At 37.4% G+C, this 20,368-nt stretch overlaps 1 protein-coding gene and 1 long non-coding RNA gene across 25 annotated transcripts in view; one reads left to right on the plus strand and one right to left on the minus strand.

The window, feature by feature from the left end:
- The window catches only part of IFT81 (intraflagellar transport 81), a 252,692-nt gene that overhangs the window by 201,474 nt on the left and 30,850 nt on the right, over positions 1-20,368 (plus strand). For 15 of the 21 annotated variants that reach the window (XM_073222918.1, XM_073222915.1, XM_073222920.1 and 12 more), the window contains 2 exons: positions 17,724-17,867; positions 19,405-19,566. In XM_073222918.1, coding sequence (XP_073079019.1) covers positions 17,724-17,867; positions 19,405-19,506 — 246 coding nt within the window. In that variant the 3' untranslated portion in view covers positions 19,507-19,566. Of the gene's footprint in view, positions 1-17,723; positions 18,513-19,404; positions 19,574-20,368 lie in introns of those variants that run through there. The other 6 variants (XM_073222928.1, XM_073222927.1, XM_073222925.1 and 3 more) reach the window with 6 other exon arrangements.
- The window catches only part of LOC118971672 (uncharacterized), an 87,305-nt gene that overhangs the window by 42,697 nt on the left and 24,240 nt on the right, over positions 1-20,368 (minus strand). The gene's annotated exons all lie outside the window — the stretch shown is intronic.

Consider the following 20,368-nt stretch of genomic DNA (forward strand, 5'->3'; position numbering starts at 1 on the left):
CTAACCATGTTTCCCTACCCCATCATTTTATCTGTTTCTTATTTAATTCACTATTAAAAATTGAGGTTTTTTTTAAAGGTATAATTGATATACAATCTTATGAAGGTTTCACATGAGCAACATTGTGGTTATTACATTCACCCATATTATCAAGTCCCCCCCCCACATACCCCACTGAAGTCACTATCCATCAGCATATTAAGATGCTGTAGAGGCACTACTTGTCTTCTCTGTGCTATACTGCCTTCCCCATGCCCCCACTACATTATGTGTGCTGATCACAATACCCCTTAATCCCCTCCTCCCTCCCTTCCCACACGCCATCCCTAACGCCTTTCTCTTTGGTAACCACTAGTCCCTTTTTGGAGTCTGTGAGTCTGCTACTGCTTTTTTCCTTCAGTTTTGCTGTGTTGTTATACTTTACAAATGAGTGAAATCATTTGGTACTTGTCTTTCTCTGCCTAGCTTATTTCACTGAGCATAATACCCTCTAGCTCCATCCATGTTGTTGCAAATGGTAGGATCTGTTTTCTGCTTTTGGCTGAATAGCATTCCATTGTGTATATGTACCACATCTTCTTTATCCATTCATCTACTGATGGACACTTAGGTTGCTTCCATTTCTTGGCTATTGTAAATAATGCTGCGATAAACATAGGGGTGCATATGTCTTTTTGAATCTGTGATCTTGTTTTCTTGAGGTAAATTCGTAGGAGTGGAATTCCTGGGTCAAATGGTATTTCTGTTTTTAGTTTTTTGAGGAACCTCCATATTGCCTTCCACAATGGTTGAACTAATTTACATTCCCACTAACAGTGTAGGAAGGTTCCCCTTTCTCCACATTCTGGCCAAGATTTGTTGTTCCTTTTCTTTTGAATGTTGGCCTTCCTAACTGGTGTGAGGTGATAACTCATTGTGGTTTTAGTTTGCATTTCCGTGATGATAAGCAGTGTGGAGCATCTTTTCATATGCCTGTCGGTCATCTGAATTTCTTCTTTTGAGAAGTGTCTGCTCAGTTCCTCTGCCCATTTTTTAATTGGGTTATTTGTTTTTTGGGTGTTGAGGCACCGGAGTTCTTTATATATTTTGGATGTCAACCCTTTATCGAATATGTCATTTACAAATATAGTCTCCTATACTGTAGGATGCTTTTACATTCTACTGATGGTGTCCTTTGCTGTACAGAAACTTTTTAGTTTGATGTAGTCCCATTTGTTCATTTTTGCTTTTGTTTTTCCCTTGCCCAAGGAGATGCATTCAGGAAAAAGTTGCTCATGTTTATATTCAAGAGAGTTTTGCCTGTGTTTCATGACTTATATTCAGGTCTTTTATTCATTTCAAGTTTAGTTTTGTGTATGGAGTTAGACAGTAATCCAGTTTCATTCTCTTACATGTAGCTGTCCAGTTTTGCCAACACCAGTTGTTGAAGAGGCTGTCATTTCCCCATTGTATATCCATGGCTCCTTTATCATCTATTAATTGACCATATATGCTTGGGTTTATATCTGGGCTCTCTAGTCTGTTCCATTGGTCTATGGGTCTATTCTTGTGCCAGTGCCAGTACAAAATTGTCCTGATTACTGTGGCTTTGTAGTAGAGCTTGAAGTCAGGGAGCATAATTCCTCCTGCTTTATTCTTCCTTCTCAGGATTGCTTTGGCTATTTGGGGTCTTTTGTGGTTCCATATGAATTTTAGAAGTATTTGCTCTAGTTTGTTGAAGAATGCTGGTATTTTTATAGGGATTGCATTGAATCTGTAGACTGCTTTAGGCAGGATGGCCATTTTGACAATATTAATTCTTCCTATCCATGAGCGTGGGATGTGTTTCCATTTATTGGTATCTTCTTTAATTTCTCTCATGATTGTCTTGTAGTTTTCAGAGTATAGGTCTTTCACTTCCTTGGTTAGGTTTATTCCTAGGTATTTTATTCTTTTTGATGCAATTGTGAATGAAATTGTTTTCCTGATTTCTCTTTCTGCTAGTTCATTGTTAGTATATAGGAGTGCAACAGATTTCTGTGTATTAATTTTCTATCCTGCAACTTTACTGAATTCAGATATTAGTTCTAGTAGTTTTAGAGTGGATTCTTTAGGGTTTTTTATGTACAATATCATGTCATCTGCAAATTGTGACAGTTTAACTTCTTCCTTACCAATCTGGATGCCTTTTATTTCTTTGTGTTCTCTGATTGCTATGGCTAGGACCATCAGTACTATGTTGAATAAAAGTGGAGAAAGTGGGCATCCTTGTACTGTTCCCGATTTTAAAGGAAAAGCTTTCAGCTTCTCAATGCTAAGTGTAATGTTGGCTGTGGGTTTGTCATATATGGCCTTCATTATGTTGAGGTACTTGCCCTCTATACCCATTTTGTTGAGAGTTTTTATCATGAATGGATGTTGAATTTTGTCAAATGGTTTTTCATCATCTATGGAGATGATCATGTGGTTTTTGTCCTTCTTTTTGTTCATGTGGTGGATGATGTTGATGGATTTTCAAATATTATACCATCCTTGCATCCCTGGAATGAATCCCACTTGATCAGGATGGACGATCTTTTTGATGTATTTTTTAATTCAGTTTGCAGATATTTTGTTGAGTATTTTTGCATCTATGTTCATCAGGGATATTGGTCTAAAATATTCTTTTTTTGTGGTGTCTTTGCCTGGTTTTGGTATTAGAGTTATGCTGGCTTCAGAGGATGAGTTTGGAAGTATTTCCTTCTCTCCTACTTTTTGGGAAACTTTAAGGAGAATGGGTATTAGGTCTTCACTAAATGTTTCATAAAATTCAGAGGTGAAGCCATCTAGTCTGGGAGTTTTGTTTTTAGGTAGTATTTTGATTACCAGTTCAATTTCATTGCTGGTAATTGGTCTGTTCAGATTTTCTGTTTCTTTCTAGGTCAGCCTTGGAAGATTGTATTATTCTAGAAAGTTGTCTGTCTCTTCTAGATTATCCAATTTGTTAGCATATAATTTTTCATGGTACTCTCTAATAATCCTTTGTATTTCTGTGGTATCCACAGTGATTTTTCCTTTCTCATTTCTGATTCTGTTTATGTGTAGGGACTCTCTTTTTTTCTTGATCATTCTGGCTAGAGATTTATCTTTTTTGTTTATTTTCTCAAAGAACCAGATCCTGGTTTCATTAATTATTTTTATTGTTTTATTCTTCTCAATTTTATTTATTTATTCTCTGATCTTAATTATGTCCCTCCTTCTACTGACTTGGGCCTCATTTGTTCTTCTTTTTCTAGTTTCATTAATTGTGAGTTTAGACTGTTCATTTGGGATTGTTCTTCTTTCTTGAGATAAGCCTGTATTGCTATGTACTTTCCTGTTACAATTGCCTTCACTGCATCCTACAGAAGTTGGGGTATCAGGCTGCTCTTTTCATTTGTCTCCATATATTGCTTGATCTCTGTTTTTATTTTGTCATTGATCCATTGATTATCTAGGAGCATGTTGTTAAGCCTCCATGTGTTTGTGAGCCTTTTTGTTTTCTTCGTACAATTTATTTATATTTTTATACCTTTGTGATCTGAGAAGTTGGTTGGTAGAATTTCAATCTTTTTGAATTTACTGAGGCTCTTTTTGTGGCCTAGTATGTGGTCTCTTCTTGAAAATGTTCCATGTGCACTTGAGAAGAATGTATATCTTGCTGCTTTGGGGTGTAGAGTTCTGTAGATGTCTGTTAGGTCCATCTGTTCTAGTGTGCTGTTCAGTGTCTCTGTGTCCTTACTTATTTTCTGTCTGGTTGATCTGTCCTTTGGAGTGAGTGGTGTGTTGAAGTCTCCAAGAATGAATGCATTGCATTCTATTTCTTCCTTTAATTGTGTTAGTATTTGTTTCTCATATGTCAGTGCTCCTGTGTTGGGTGCATATGTATTTTTAATGGTTATATCCTCTTGTTGTACTGCTCCCTTTATCATTTTGTAATGTCCTTCTTTATCTCTTGTTACTTTGTTTTGAAGTCTATTTTGTCTGATACAAGTACTGCAACACCTGCTTTTTTCTCCCTATTGTTTGCATGAAATATCTTTTTCCATGCCTTCACTTTTAGTCTGTGTGTGTCTTTGGGTTTGAGGTGAGTCTCTTGTAAGCAGCATATAGATGGGTCTTGCTTTTTTTATCCATTCTATTATTCTGTGTCTTTTGATAGGTGCATTCAGTCCATTTACCTTTAGGGTGATTATCGGTAGATATGTACTTATTGCCATTGCAGGCTTTGGATTCGTGGTTACCAAAGGTTCAAGGGTAGCTTCTTTACTATCTAACCATCTAACTTACCTCTCTTATTAAGCTATTATAAACACAGTCTGATGATTCTTTATATCGTTCCCTTCTTATTCCTCCTTCATTCTTTATATGTTAGGTGTTTTATTCTGTACTCTTTTGTGTTTCCTTTGACTACTTTTGTGGATAGTTGATTTTATTTTTTGCCATTAGTTAGTATTTGGTTGGTCTGCTTTCTTTGCTGTGATTTTATTTTCTCTGGTGACATCTATTTAGCCTTAGGAGTGCTTCCATCTAGAGCATTCGCTTTTAAATACCCTGTAGAAGTGGTTTGTGGGAGGCAAATTCCCTCAACTTTTGCTTATCTGGAAATTGTTTAATCCCTCCTTCAAATTTGAATGATAATCATGTGAATACAGTATTCTTGGTTCAAGGCCCTGCTGTTTCATTGCATGAAATATATCATGCCATTCTCTTCTGACCTGTAAGGTTTCTGTTGAGAAGTCTGATGATAGCTTGGTGGGTTTTCCTTTGTAGGTGATCTTTTTTCTCTCTCTGGCTGCCTTTAATACCCTGTCCTTGTCTTTGACCTTTCCATTTTAATTATTATATGTCTTGGTGTTGTCCTCCTTGGGTCTCTTGTGTTGGGAGATCTGTTGGCTTCCATGGTCTGTGAGACTATTTTTACCTTTCCATTTTAATTATTATATGTCTTGGTGTTGTCCTCCTTGGGTCTCTTGTGTTGGGAGATCTGTTGGCTTCCATGGTCTGTGAGACTATTTCCTTCCTCAGCTTGGGGAAGTTTTCAGCAATTATTTCTTCAAGGACACTTTCTATCCCTTTTTCTCTCTTCTTCTTTTTCTGGTACCCCTATAATGCAAATATTGTTCCATTTGGATTGGTCACACAGTTCTCTTAATATTCTTTCATTCCTAGAGGTACTTTTATCTCTCTCTGCCTCAGCTTCTCTGTATTCCTGTTCTCTGATTTCTATTCCATTAATAGTCTCTTTCCCCTCATCCAGTCTGCTTTTAAGACCTTCTATTGATTGTTTCATTTCTGTTATCTCCTTCCGAACTTCATCCCTTAGCTCTTGCATATTTCTCTGCAGGTCCATCAGCATGGTTATGACTTTTATTTTGAATTCTTTTTCAGGAAGATTGGTTACATCTATCTCACCAGGCCCTCTCTCTGGGGTTGTCTGAGTGAGTTTTGTCTGGACCTGGTTCTGCCTTTTCATGGCGATAGAAGTGGTCGCAGGCAATAGAAGTGGTTGCAGGCGATAGACGTCATCACAGGCGATAGAAGTGTGTCATCTGGGAGAACAAAGTCCCTTCCTGCTTGTTGGTCACCTTGCTCTTCTCCACTGTCTGTGCCAGTTACCCACACACTGGGGGGCTGTCTCTGAGACAATCTCCTGAGCTGCTGGAGGCAGGGCTGCCCTCAGGCTAGCCTTAGGCACTGCGGGGGTTGCAGCTGCGCCGGGTGTATTCTCCTGCGAGAACAGCGCCCCTTCGTGCCTTCTGGACCTTGCTCCTTCTTCCACTGCCTGTGCTGGTTACCTGCACACTGGGAGCAGACTCTGGGACAATCTCCTGAGCTGCTGTGGGCAGGACCACCCTCGGGATAGCCCAGCGCACTGTGGGGTTAGCAGACACGTCCGGTGTGTTCTCCTGCAAGAACAGTGCCCCTTTGTACCTTCCGGACCTTGCTCTGGCTTCTTCCATCTGTCTTGGTTAGCTGCACGCTGCGAGGAGTCTCTGTGTGGTTGCTGTGGGTGGGGCTGTTCCCCAGCTGCTCTGCAGCTGTGGCAGGTCAGCCTATCTGCTTGCGGCACTGGCGGGGGGCAGGAGGGAATGAATGGCAGGCTGCTTATTGCCATGAGGGGCTTCGGGGCTACTTTACCCCCAGGGGGTTAGGAGGCCCAAAGTTCCTAAAGATTCCCAGCCTGCTGGGCTGAGTGTGCTGGGATGATTTTGTCCAGCTGCTGAGCCCTTGTCCCTCCAAGACTTCCAAAAAGCACCCGCTTTTCTTTTGTCCCAGGGGAGCTGGCTGTGGGGACCTGCTCGCAATCTCCATCTCCGATTTTACTTGTACTTTTCTCTAATATCCAGTACACCATGCAATGTGTGTCTGTGCTCCTGGTGCAGATTACTAGGGCTGGTTATTTAGTAGTCCTGTGCTTCCTCTCCCTCCCTACTCTGACTCTTTTCCTCCCGCCAGTGAGCTGGGGTGGGGGGAGTGCTCGGGTTGCACCAGGTCACAGCTTTGTATCTTACCCCCTTCGTGAGATGCTGAGTTCTCGCAGATGTAGATGTAGTCTGGCTGTTTTACTGTATCTTCCAGTCTCTCTTTTAGGAATAGTTGTATTTGTTGTATTTTCAAAAATATATAGAGTTTTGGAAGGAGATTTCCACTGCCCTACTCATGCCACCATCTTGAGCCCCTCTCCAGAAGAGGAAGCCCTACCCACACTTTTGATGATGGAAAATTTCAAGCCTGTATAAAAACTAGAGGAAATACATAATGAACTCATATGTATCCATCACCCAACTTCAATAATTAAACTTATAATCAGTCTTGTTTTATCTATAGTCCTACTCATTTCCCACCCTAAGTCATTTTGAGGCAAATCTCAGAGATCTTATTACCTTATCTGGTTGTGTTTCAGTTTGTATCATGAAGACTCTTTTTGAACGTAACTATAATACCATTATAATGCCAAAATAATTTAACAATAATGGCATAAAACCCACTACCCAGTCAGTGTTGAAACTCACCACTTGTCTCATAATTTTTAATGGTTTATTTGTTCAAATCAAGATTCTAACAAGAGTCCATACATTGCTATTAGTTAATATATCTCTTAAGTCTCTTTTTCTCTAGGTTATGCCTCCATCTTTTTTCTTTAAAATTTATGCACTTGTCCTGATGGATTTCCAATATCCTGAACTTTGCTGATGGCATCCCTGTGGTGTCAGCATGTTCTTCCTTCTCCAATATGTTGTATGGATTGGTAGTTAGATCTAGAGTTAACTACCTTAGTTAAATATAAATTGATATTTAGGAAGCATACATCATAGGTAGTAGTATGTACTTCTGTCAAGAGGCTCTCTGTAGTGTAAGCAGCCATTGAAAATCACTTCCTAGAGCCATTAATTCATTAGATATTGCAAAATGGTGACATTCTAGTTTTGTTCTTCCTTTTTCATTTCTTAGCTGGAATAATTCTATAAACAGCAACTTCTTAACAACTGTTTAAATACCCTAAGGTACAGTTCATATAAGAAAGGCAGAGTAACTGCTTGATTGTCAAAATGATGACTTAGTTCTTTATCATCCTTCAGAAACATCTTTATGACTCCTAGATTTAACATATTTTATGTGTTTCAATCTATTGCAATTATTATTCCTATCAGTGCTCAAATTGCCCCATGTTTGGCCAGTGGAAACTTCTTCAAGTCAGTTCCTGAAACCTTTTGAAACAATCCTGCTAGACTTTGATGGCTTATTTTCTGGTATGACAAAATGTTCCAGGCATATCCTCTATGCTTACTGTTTCAAATCTGGAATGAGCCATTCCTGTAAAACTGTTCATCTTTTTTTCAGTATGATTTGTAAATAAATGTCTTTTATATTAATGTGAGTAAGTAAGAAATAAAGGGAAACCTTAAAGCCGATTCTTCCATTTCATCAGAGAAATAGGGAGTTCTAGGCACCTTATTCCATTTATGGGATAACATCATACTCAAAAGGAAAAAAAGGAAATAATTTCATGTTTGAAAACATGTATTGGAATTAATGTGTAAACATTCATATATAGAGTATATTTTAACTAAAGATTTTGGGGGGTTAGAATTTAATATGATTGTCACTAATTGGCTTTCATCCAGACATTTCATACATTAAGTGACATACTTTTTTCATATGAAAACATTCCTCTATTTCTTTTGTTTAGCAAAGTATATGGATGGATGCTGTGTAGAGAAATATTTCTCAAACTTAGAATCCTTTTTTTTTTTTTTTTGAGAGGGCATCTCTCATATTTATTGATCAAAATGGTTGTTAACAACAATAAAATTCTGTATAGGGGGGTCAATGCTCAATGTACAATCATTAATCCATCTCAAGCCTAATTCTCGTCAGTCTCCAATCTTCTGAAGCATAACGAACAAGTTCTTACATGGTGAACGAATTCTTACATAGTGAATAAATTCTTACATGGTAAAAGTACAAGGGCATTCATTCATCACAGAAACTTTCGGTTTTGATCATGCATTATGAACTATAAACAATCAGGTCAAATATGAATATTCGTTTGATTTTTATACTTGATTTATATGTTGATCCCACATTTCTCCCTTTAATATTATTATTTTTTTTATTTTTAATAAAATGCTGAAGTGGTAGGTAGATGCAAGATAAAGGTAGAAAACATAGTTTAGTGCTGTAAGAGGGCAAATGTAGATGATCAGGTGTGTGCCTATGGACTAAGTATTAATCCAAGCTAGACAAGGGCAGCAAAACATCCACGGATGCAGAAGATTTCTCTCAAAACAGGGGGGGTGAGGTTCTGAGCCTCACCTCTGTTGATCCCCAAATTCTCACCTGATGGCCCCCCTGCGACTGTGCCTGTCTTAGGTTGTTCCTCCCTTGAGGAATCTTACCCGTCTCTGGCTAACCAGTCATCTTCCAGGGCCATACAGGGAAATGTAAAGTTGGTAAGTGAGAGAGAAGCCATATTGTTTGAAAAGGTTAGCTTTTTACTTCTTTGCAGATTTATGCCCTGTGGCTTCTATGCCCAGCACTTGTCTCGAGGTATCTTTACCACCTGGAGGAATTATGATACTCGGTAAATTCGATATGAGGCACGAATTCTATTTAAGGGTTGTAATTAGGAAGGAAGAAGAAAAGCTATAGAGGTAGCATATGGAAGAAAACATGGGAGGATTGATTATTTCTTTGACATATCTTCTTGTAGAGTACCTTAACCATGTATAGGTTTTAAACTACCAACTAATTTGCGCTCACATATTAACATAATAGGAATACGGTGACATAAACAAAGCAAATCTATAATTACCATCCATCTCCAGTGAAGCCAAGAAAACCAGTTAGGCACCCTAGGTATTTGTGAAAATTTGTCTATGATATGATGGATATTGTCCAACTGTACTTGAACAGTCTGAGAGAAATCAGACAAATTAAAGCAGCCCATTTCTGGGATCTGTTCACATCCCATATGTTCTTTTAACCGTAGATAGTCTATAGTCATAAGATTTCGGAGTGCTACAACTTGCACCCCTCCCAACTCCTGGTTGAGTTCCAACAGTACAGATCCGGTCAAATTCATTGTCTCACCGTATGCACATGCCAGCCTAGACATCTCCCTCCTCATTCCAATGGCAAGTCCAGGAAACGGTGGGGTGGATGCAGCCACAAACGCAGCATCGCCCAGATCCCTGTGGAGGCTTTTTGATGATCATCCCCTGGCACAAGTCCTCCAGAGAGTGCTGATGCCGGAAGCTCCTCCTCATATCGTATCTTAGTTCATTTTCTGGGCATCCAAGCCAGGCCTTGATCTTCTGCATAGAAACAAACAGACCCTTTGCCCACACTTTGACATGCCCTCTATACCACTGTGCAGAACTCATTGGAGGTCAGCACACAGGAACTGCTTTTTTTTTCTTTTTTTTTTTTATTAAGAGAAAGGAATATTATCAGAAAAGAGTACCTCCATAGCTGATCATCTGACACCCTTTAAGTGATCAACATTAAGGATATTTAAAGCATGCGTTGATCTTTGATTTATCAATAGTTTTATCCTATCAAGGAGTAATCCCCCTTTTCTTTCTTTCTTTTTTTTTTTAATCTTTAATCTACACTTACATGAAGAATACTATGTTTACTATGCTCTCCCCTATATCAGGTCCCCCCTAACAACCACATTATGGTTACTGTCCATCAGCTTAGCAAAATGTTGTAGACTCACTACTTGTGCTCTCTGTGTTGTACAGACCACCCTCCCCTTTCTCCCTCCCCCCCATGCATGCTAATCTTAATACCCCCCTTCTTCTTCCCACCCTTATCCCTCCCTGCCCACCCATCCTCCCCAGTTCCTTTCCCTTTGGTACCTGTTAGTCCATTTTTGGGTTCTGTAATTCCGCTGCTGTTTTGTTCCTTCAGTTTTTCCTTTGTTCTTATACTCCTCAGATGAGTGAAATCATTTGGTATTTCTCTTTCTCCGCTTGGCTTATTTCACTGAGCATAATACTCTCCAGCTCCATCCATGTTGCTGCAAATGGTTGGATTTTTCCACTTCTTATGGCTGAGTAGTATTCCATTGTGTATATGTACCACATCTTCTTTATCCATTCATCTACCGATGGACATTTAGGTTGCTTCCAATTCTTGGCTATTGTAAATAGTGCTGCGATTAACATAGGAGTGCATCTGTCTTTCTCAAACTTGATTGCTGCGTTCTTAGGGTAAATTCCTAGGAGTGAAATTCCTGGGTCAAATGGTAGGTCTGTTTTGAGCATTTTGATGAACCTCCATACTGCTTTCCACAATGGTTGAACTAATTTACATTCCCACCAGCAGTGTAGGAGGGTACCCCTTTCTCCACAGCCTCGCCAACATTTGTTGTTGTTTGTCTTTTGGATGGCAGCTATCCTTACTGGCGTGAGGTGATACCTCATTGTAGTTTTAATTTGCATTTCTCTGATAATTAGCAATGTGGAGCATCTTTTAATGTGTCTGTTGGCCATCTGTATTTCTTTTTTAGAGAACTGTCTGTTCAGTTCCTCTGCCCATTTTTTAATTGGGTTATTTGTTTTTTGTTTGTTGAGGCGTGTGAGGTCTTTATATATTCTGGACGTCAAGCCTTTATTGGATCTGTCATTTTCAAATATGTTCTCCCATACTGTAGGATTCCTTTTTGTTCTATTGATGGTGTCTTTCGCTGTACAGAAGCTTTTCAGCTTAATGTAGTCCCACTTGCTCATTTTTGCTGTTGTTTTCCTTGCCCAGGGAGATATGTTCAAGAAGAGGTCACTCATGTTTATGTCTAAGAGGTTTTTGCCTATGTTTTTTTCCAAGAGTTTAATGGTTTCATGACTTACATTCAGGTCTTTGATCCATTTTGAGTTTACCTTTGTATATGGGGTTAGACAATGGTCCAGTTTCATTCTCCTACATGTAGCTGTCCAGTTTTGCCAGCACCATCTGTTGAAGAGACTGTCATTTTGCCATTGTATGTCCATGGCTCCTTTATCAAATATTAATTGACCATATATGTTTGGGTTAATTTCTGGAGTCTCTAATCTGTTCCACTGGTCTGTGGCTCTGTTCTTGTGCCAGTACCAAATTGTCTTGATTACTATGGCTTTGTAGTAGAGCTTGAAGTTGGGGAGTGAGATCCCTCCTACTTTATTCTTCTTTTTCAGGATTGCTTTGGCTATTCGGGGTCTTTGGTGTTTCCATATGAATTTTTGAATTATTTGTTCCAATTCATTGAAGAATGTTGCTGGTAATTTGATAGGGATTGCATCAAATCTGTATATTGCTTTGGGCAGGATGGCCATTTTGACGATATTAATTCTTCCTAGGCATGAGCATGGGATGAGTTTCCATTTATTAGTGTCCTCTTTAATTTCTCTTAAGAGTGACTTGTAGTTTTCAGAGTATAAGTCTTTCACTTCTTTGGTTAGGTTTATTCCTAGGTATTTTATTCTTTTTGATGCAATGGTGAATGGAATTGTTTTCCTGATTTCTCTTTCTATTGATTCGTTGTTAGTGTATAGGAAAGCTACAGATTTCTGTGTGTTAATTTTGTATCCTGCAACTTTGCTGTATTCCGATATCAGTTCTAGTAGTTTTGGAGTGGAGTCTTCAGGGTTTTTTATATACAGTATCATGTCATCTGCAAATAGTGACAGTTTAACTTCTTCTTTACCAATCTGGATTCCTTGTATTTCTTTGTTTTGTCTGATTGCCATGGCTAGGACCTCCAGTACTATGTTAAATAACAGTGGGGAGAGTGGGCATCCCTGTCTTGTTCTCGATCTGAGAGGAAATGCTTTCAGCTTCTCGCTGTTCAGTATAATGCTGGCTGTGGGTTTATCATATATGGCCTTTATTATGTTGAGGTACTTGCCCTCTATTCCCATTTTGCTGAGAGTTTTTATCATGAATGGATGTTGAATTTTGTCAAATGCTTTTTCAGCGTCTATGGAGATGATCATGTGGTTTTTGTCCTACTTTTTGTTGATGTGGTGGATGATGTTGATGGATTTTCGAATGTTGTACCATCCTTGCATCCCTGGGATGAATCCCACTTGGTCATGGTGTATGATCCTTTTCATATACTGTTGAATTCTGTTTGCCAATATTTTATTGAGTATTTTTGCATCTACATTCATCAGGGATATTGGTCTGTAATTTTCATTTTTGGTGGGGTCTTTGCCTGGTTTTGGTATTAGGGTGATGTTGGCTTCATAGAATGAGTTTGGGAGTATTCCCTCTTCTTCTATTTCTTGAAACACTTTAAGGAGAATGGGTATTATGTCTTCTCTGTGTGTCTGATAAAATTCCGAGGTAAATCCGTCGGGCCTCGGGGTTTTGTTCTTGGGTAGTTTTTTGATTACCGTTTCAATTTCTTTGCTCGTAATTGGTTTGTTTAACTTTTGTGTTTCTTCCTTGGTCAGTCTTGGGAGGTTGTATTTTTCTAGGAAGTTGTCCATTTCTTCTAGGTTTTCCAGCTTGTTGGCATATAGGTTTTCATAGTAGTCTTTAGTAATTCTTTGTATTTCTGTGGAGTCTGTCGTGATTTTTCCATTCTCATTTCTGATTATGTTGATTTGTGTTGATTCTCTTTTTCTCTTAATAAGTTTGGCTAGAGGCTTATCTATTTTGTTTATTTTCTCAAAGAACCAGCTCTTGGTTTCATTGATTCTTGCTATTGTTTTATTCTTCTCAATTTTGTTTATTTCTTCTCTGATCTTTATTATGTCCCTCCTTCTGCTGACTTTAGGCCTCATTTGTTCTTCTTTTTCCAGTTTCAATAATTGTGATGTTAGACTATTCATTTGGGATTGTTCTTCCTTCTTCAAGTGTGCCTGGATTCATTTGGGATTGTTCTTCCTTCTTCAAGTGTGCCTGGATTGCTATATACTTTCCTCTTCAGACTGCTTTCGCTGTGTCCCACAGAAGTTGGGGCTTTGTGTTGTTGTTGTCATTTGTTTACATATATTCCTTGATCTCTATTTTGATTTGTTCATTGATCCATTGATTATTTAGTAGCATGTTGTTAAGCTTCCATGTGTTTGTGAGCCTTTTTGTTTTCTTTGTAGAATTTATTTCTACTTTTATACCTTTGTGGTCTGAAAAATTGGTTGGTAGAATTTCAATATTTTGGAATTTACTGAGGCTCTTTTTCTGAGCTAGTATGTGGTCTATTCTGGAGAATATTCCATGTGCACTTGTGAAGAATGTATATCCTGTTGCTTTTGGATGTAGAGTTCTATAGATGTCTATTAGGTCCATCTGTTCTAGTGTGTTGTTCAGTGCCTGTGTGTCCTAACTTATTTACTGCCCGGTGGATCTATCCTTTGGGGTGAGTGGTGTGTTGAAGTCTCCTACAATGAATGCATTGCAGTCTATTTCCCTCTTTAGTTCTGTTTGTATTTGTTTCACATATGCTGGTGCTCCTGTATTGGGTGCATATATATTTAGAATGGTTATATCCTCTTGTTGGACTGAGCCCTTTATCATTATGTAGTATCCTTCTATATCTCTTGTTACTTTCTTTGTTTTGAAGTCTATTTTTTCTGATATTAGTAATGCAACCCCTGCTTTCTTCTCACTGTTGTTTGCCTGACATATGTTTTTCCATCCCTTGACTTTTAGTCTGTGCTTGTCTTTGGGTTTAAGGTGAGTTTCTTATAAGCAGCATATAGATGGGTCTTGCTTTTTTATCCATTCTATTACTCTGTGTCTTTTGATTGGTGCATTAAGTCCATTTATATTTAGGGTGACTATTGAGAGATATGTACTTATTGCCATTGCAGGCTTTAGATTCATGGTTACCAAAGGTTCAAGGTTAGCTTCTTTAGTATCTTACTGCCTAACTTAGCTCGCTTATTGAGCTGTTATATATACTGTCTGGAGATTCTTTTCTTCTCTCCCTTCTTGTTCCTCCTCCTCCATTCTTCATATGTTGTGTGTTTTGTTCTGTGCTCTTTTTAGGAGTGCTCTCATCTAGAGCAGTCCCTGTAGGATGCCCTGTAGAGGTGGTTTGTGGGAAGAAAATTCCCTCAGCTTTTGCTTGTCTGGGAATTGTTTAATCCCGCCATCATATTTAAATGATAGTTGTGCTGGATACAGTATCCTTGGTTCAAGGCCCTTCTGTTTCATTGCATTAAATATATCATGCCATTCTCTTCTGACCTGTAGGGTTTCTGTCGAGAAGTCTGATGTTAGCCTGATGGGTTTTCCTTTATAGGTGACCTTTTTCTCTCTAGCTGCCTTTAAAACTCTTTCCTTGTCCTTGATCCTTGCCATTTTAATTACTATGTGTCTTGGTGTTGTCCTCCTTAGATCTTTTCTGTTGGGGGTTCTGTGTAATTCCATGGTCTGTTCGATTATTTCCTCCCCCAGTTTGGGGAAGTTTTCAGCAATTATTTCTTCAAAGAGACTTTCTATCCCTTTTCCTCTTTCTTCTTCCTCTGGTACCCCTATAATACGAATATTATTCCTTTTGGATTGGTCACATAGTTCTCTTAGTGTTGTTTCATTCCTGGAGATCCTTTTATCTCTCTCTATGTCAGCTTCTATACGTTCCTGTTCTCTGGCTTCTGTTCCTTCAATGGCCTCTTGCATCTTATCCATTCTGCTTATAAGTCCTTCCAGGGATTGTTTCACTTCTGTGATCTCCTTCCTGACATCTGTGATCTCCCTCCGGACTTCATCCCATTGCTCTTGCATTTTTCTCTGCATCTCATCCCATTGCTCTTGCATTTTTCTCTGCATCTCTGTCAGCATGTTCATGATTTTTATTTTGAATTCTTTTTCAGGAGGACTGGTTAGGTCTGTCTCCTTCTCAGGTGTTGTCTCTGTGATCTTTGTCTGCCTGTAGTTTTGCCTTTTCATGGTGATAGAGATAGTTTGCAGAGCTGGTATGAGTGACCGCTGGAAGAGCTCCCCTTCTTGTTGGTTTGTGGCCTTCCTCTCCCCCTTCGCAAGGCGCTGGGTTCTTGCAGGTGTGGATGTGGTCTGGATGTTGTCCTGTGTCCTCTGGTCTCTATTTTAGGAAGAGTTTTCTTTGTTATATTTTCATAGATCTATGTGCTTTTGGGAGGAGATTTCCACTGCTCTACTCACGCCGCCATCCTAGCTCCGCCCCCCCAGAATCCTTTTAAAGACCCAAACTTATTTGCTAAATATGACTAATGATTATTCTTTCTCCTTCTAGTATAGTTAAGTTTTACTGCAGGATCTTTGGGATACAGCAGTCTGACATCAAGTATATTTCAGCAAGATGAGCTCATTCCCAATTGTCATGCTATGTCATTTCAGAAAGAAAGCTCCTCAATCCTCTTCACTCCTAGAGTAGATCTAAAGTTCCAAAGCAAACACAGAACAAATCTAGCCTTCCAAAGTAATGGTAGCCTAAGCCTTCCAAACCAGCATAAACTGGATAGCCACAGATCTCCTCAAGCCAACTGAGTTTCTGAAATTAGACCTATCTATAGTGCCACAATTTACACTATCATATATTGATGTATTGTACTGAAAGTTGCAATTTGCCCTCTACCATATCACCTCCCTACTTAAAGAACAATGAAATCTGTGACAAGTGTATTTTGTACATTGCAGCTGTCAACAAAGTAAATCTGTATTAAGCAACAGTAACATTAAAAATATATACTAAAGTTACTTGTATTCATAAAGTTAAGGTTTCAAACACACATAGTTATGAAGCAAATTAAATTTAATATTTCTGACACAGACAGTGCCCACATCCTGTCTTTAGTTCTTTAAATAACTTTTATCGGTTGTTAGGATTTTTGACAAGGAAATTATTCTAATAATATAAGAAAAGTTACAGTTTAAGTAGTACCTTAATCTTAAAGTCATGCCCAAAACTCTTAAAATCTTGATCTGATTTACTACTTTTGCTTTAGTTTATGAGGATAAAAATATTTGTTGTAGGATATTTTATTTGTAACATAAACTTAAATAGATGTTTTTGCATGCCAGGTATTGTATCAAAGATTTACAGATTATATTTAAATTATATTTTCTTAATTCTGTTTTGTTTCCCATTACTGTTTGCTATTAACTTTGCTTCATTAGCCATAGTTTAAGAGGGCAGTCTTTAGTAAGTAGTTTGAACCTGATTCTCAGCTTAGTTTAGCCTCTTATTTGGGCAAGTATCACCAACCGTCCTTCTCCTTTGTGTCCTTATATCAACTATTAGATCAGCTATATGCTAAAAGAGGAAAAGATGGGAATGCTATGTAATCTGTTTGTGTCTTTGCTTGTTTTTCTGTCCTTGGTGATTTCTCAGACTTGTGTCAGTGTCTGTGTTTCTGTCATGCTGTGTTTCCTTATGTGTGCACTGTCATCTTCCCTGTTACTCTTCATGTCCTTCCCTCCTGCCTTCCCACCTTTCCTCTCATTCTCTCTGACTAAGTGCTTCCCCTCCTTTCAGTCACCCTTCCTCAATTTGCTATAATGTAAAACCAAAGTATATTTTTGCAGTTTTTTGAAAATTGTTCTTATTCTGTGTATAATTTTAGAGTCTGAGTAGAACAGTTTTTGGCAGGTGGAACTATATAGGCTATTAGTAACAAAAACAATTCTGATAAGGATTTGGACCTATTTAATAGTGTACTTTAAAAAAAATTGCCAGATTTTCTCCCTGAGGAATATATGCATACAATTGATTTATTTAGGGATATGTAGAGCATACACTGATTAAAGAAAGAATATAGTATTTAATAGCATATAACACATGATAGTTTATCAAGTATTTCCATATCTATTATGCTGTGTGAAAAAATCATTTTATAATGCAAACACTTTTGCAGTTTGGCCCTATTATTAGCCTTAATTGACAATTAAGAAAACTGAGGTCCAGAGAAATTGTCTTATTGAAAGCTGGTGACAAAGCCAAAATTGAAACTAAAGTCTTCTGACCTCCAAAATCTGCATTCCTTTTTCTACACCATGATATTGTTCACTTTCCTGATTCCCTTTATTTTTTACCCTCCCATTCTTTACAATTTGCTGTTCCTTTTAACTTCAGGTTTCCTATCATAAACTTAATAAACTTTTATATTCTTAATTTTCACACATCATAGGAGAACCTGGTTTAGTAAACTATTATTCATCAAATGTACAAAGTATACCATATTCTTCTGATTATAGCAATAGAAATAATTCCCTGTAACTGAGATTTAATTATTCTTTTCATTTTATAATAGAAACTCCGCGAAGAACAAAAAGCTGTCCGAGAAAGTCATGGTCCAAAAATGAAACAAGTAAAAATGTGGCGTGATTTTGAGCAATTGATGGAATGTAAGAAACAGTGCTTTCTGAAACAACAAAGCCAAACTTCCATTGGTCAGGTAATTCAGGAGGGAGGAGAGGACCGGCTGATACTCTGAATTCTTGTGTCATCATTGGATTTAAGTTGATACTACTAGCTATAAGCGTAATCCTATGATGTATTTCTTTTCTTGAAAGTGATTTATACAAAATTTTGTGTTCTGATAGTCATTCCCTATTAAGTTTTCTTGGGAATGTTAAGGTAGATTTAGATTTTAAACTTTTTAATATGAAAATGAGGCTTCTACTGTGTTGCTTAGTTTAGACATCAGTGGTGGTGTCTGAGTTTTATGAGACAGGAGACTAAGTTTATTATCTGTAAATGTAAACATATGTCCATTAAGAAATATGTAGTTTTTAAAAAACTATAGTAACCCAATCGCTTAATGTTTTTCTTAATCTTTTTTTAACTTTAGAGGAATTTTTTATGAACTAATATCTCTTCTTTTGAAGAAACATTTATCTGAAGTTCAGCAATCCCTACAGTTTCACTTCAATTTCTTTTTCTTCTGTAAAATTCAAGAAAACATAATATTTTGAGTAACATACTTGTTCTATTTGTGCTATTTAAAGGCAAATAAAACTTGGTGTACATATCATGGCTATTTATTAATTATAAAGTTGTGTCAGATTTATTCTTTTTTAAGTAAGTATTCATATTACAGTATTGTATTAAATTTAAGGATTATTAAATATTTTCACCAAAAATCTAATACAGTACTTAGGTCTTAGGTCTAGCTGCCCTTCACAAAAACAGCATTTTATTCCCCAAAGGGAAGTCTACTTGAAAGATTATTAGGCCTAGTGATTAATATTTTTAGCCTTCACTATTTTTTAATGCTCTTCTCTTAATTTTTAAAATTGTTAACAGATACTCCAAGGAATGCTTATAGTTGTGATTTGATTATTGTTTGCCATCTTTATTCCACACAGAAAGAGTATATGGTTTAAACAGTAGGGCAGTTCCAAAATTACTTTATTAACTGAACCAGAACATCATTATTACTTCAAGAAAAGCAAATTGAAAAAATAAAAACCCTAAAAGTACAAAGTTATTTATAGTTTTTATGTAACATTGGACATTTAGTAATATAGTTTAATGGGTTTTGTACAGTGACTTTCCACTCATATCATGATTTGATTGGAACATTAAAAAGCTTTGACTAACCCTGACAGTTTTTGACAGCTGGCACTTACAGAAGAAGAGCTTGTTACATTTTTCCTTCAGGATTGATACACTAGCTGGCTAATTGATGAGAGTACTTAATCATTTTGGAAAATAATCTGTCTTCCACGTAATGGCCCAAATAAAGGAGAAAAATGTAGTCTGTGAAATCTGCTTCTGCGTTCAAAGATTTCTTCCTCCTAGGACTCGGTATTGCCAACTGTTTGCATGACTGACTGTATAAGCTGTAAATTTCAAAAGACCACTTACTTTCTGTATTCAGGAAATAATCCAAATTTAAAGTTTGTCCCTTAAGAAGAACCTTATTATAGGATAGTGTCTTTTCATCATAAATCTATTAACAATTGAATCCAAAATCATGTGTTTTCTAGGTCTGCAGAGTGTACCAGAAGGGTCTTAGAACATTGTTCAAAGGAATGTGTAAATCAAACCAGATCTCAGGAAATTGCAGAACACTTAACTTTCTTCTTTAAATTAATATTTTCTATCATTTTGTTTGAATTGAGCGGGCAGCAGTAATAAAAGAACCCATTTTATTAAACTATCAAATAAATCCAAATGTATTATTCTGCCTAATTAACTTACATAATATATATAAATTTTTTGGAAAACGTTAAGCTCTGTGCATTTTCCAAATATGTTTGTTTCTTAAGTTTTAAGCTAACGTGATACAGAGCACTTTTTGGTAATTTGAGTAAAATAAAAAACTGAATATGTTGCTCAAACAAAAAATATATAAATTTTCAGAATTCTTCTGAATTGTATTTGAAAATATATACAAATAGATGGCTTGCCAAAGCTGCCTTTACAAAGACCAAATTAAGTCTGTATTGAAAAATGACTTCATATGGAGATGTGTGTGTTATAGAAACTTCCCTGTTTTATACAGGCATTAACCCGGTGTTAGTCACTAATGAGTGTAAATCAAAGACTTGTTTCTACAAAGGGTTCTAGGTGCTTCCGTCATTCTTCTTGCTTGGCATATAGGAGTGTCTAGCCCTAGGGAATGGGTGGATTAGTTAGCAACCTGGTGATTAACCTTCATTAAACTTGGTTATATCAGTAGCTTCTCCATGGTTGTAGTGAAGGCGAGATCTCGATTATCTTTACAAAGAATGCTTTTTTAAACAATCCATGGCAGCCAGAGAAATAAAATTGCACTTGTATTAACTATTTAATTGTTTCTCTGCCCAGGAGGAGCCACCGGCTTAGCTCCTCTTCCCTTTCCTTTTAATGAGAACAGTTTAATTAGAGCATTTGGTGTGTGGCAGCCAGGCATAAGGTGAGTGTTTAGTGTGGGGGAATACGGGGGGAACTTTCGAAGTTATGTTTTCA

This window comes from Manis javanica, chromosome 15 (genome assembly GCF_040802235.1).
Source record: "Manis javanica isolate MJ-LG chromosome 15, MJ_LKY, whole genome shotgun sequence".
Taxonomy (NCBI): Eukaryota; Metazoa; Chordata; class Mammalia; order Pholidota; family Manidae; genus Manis; species Manis javanica.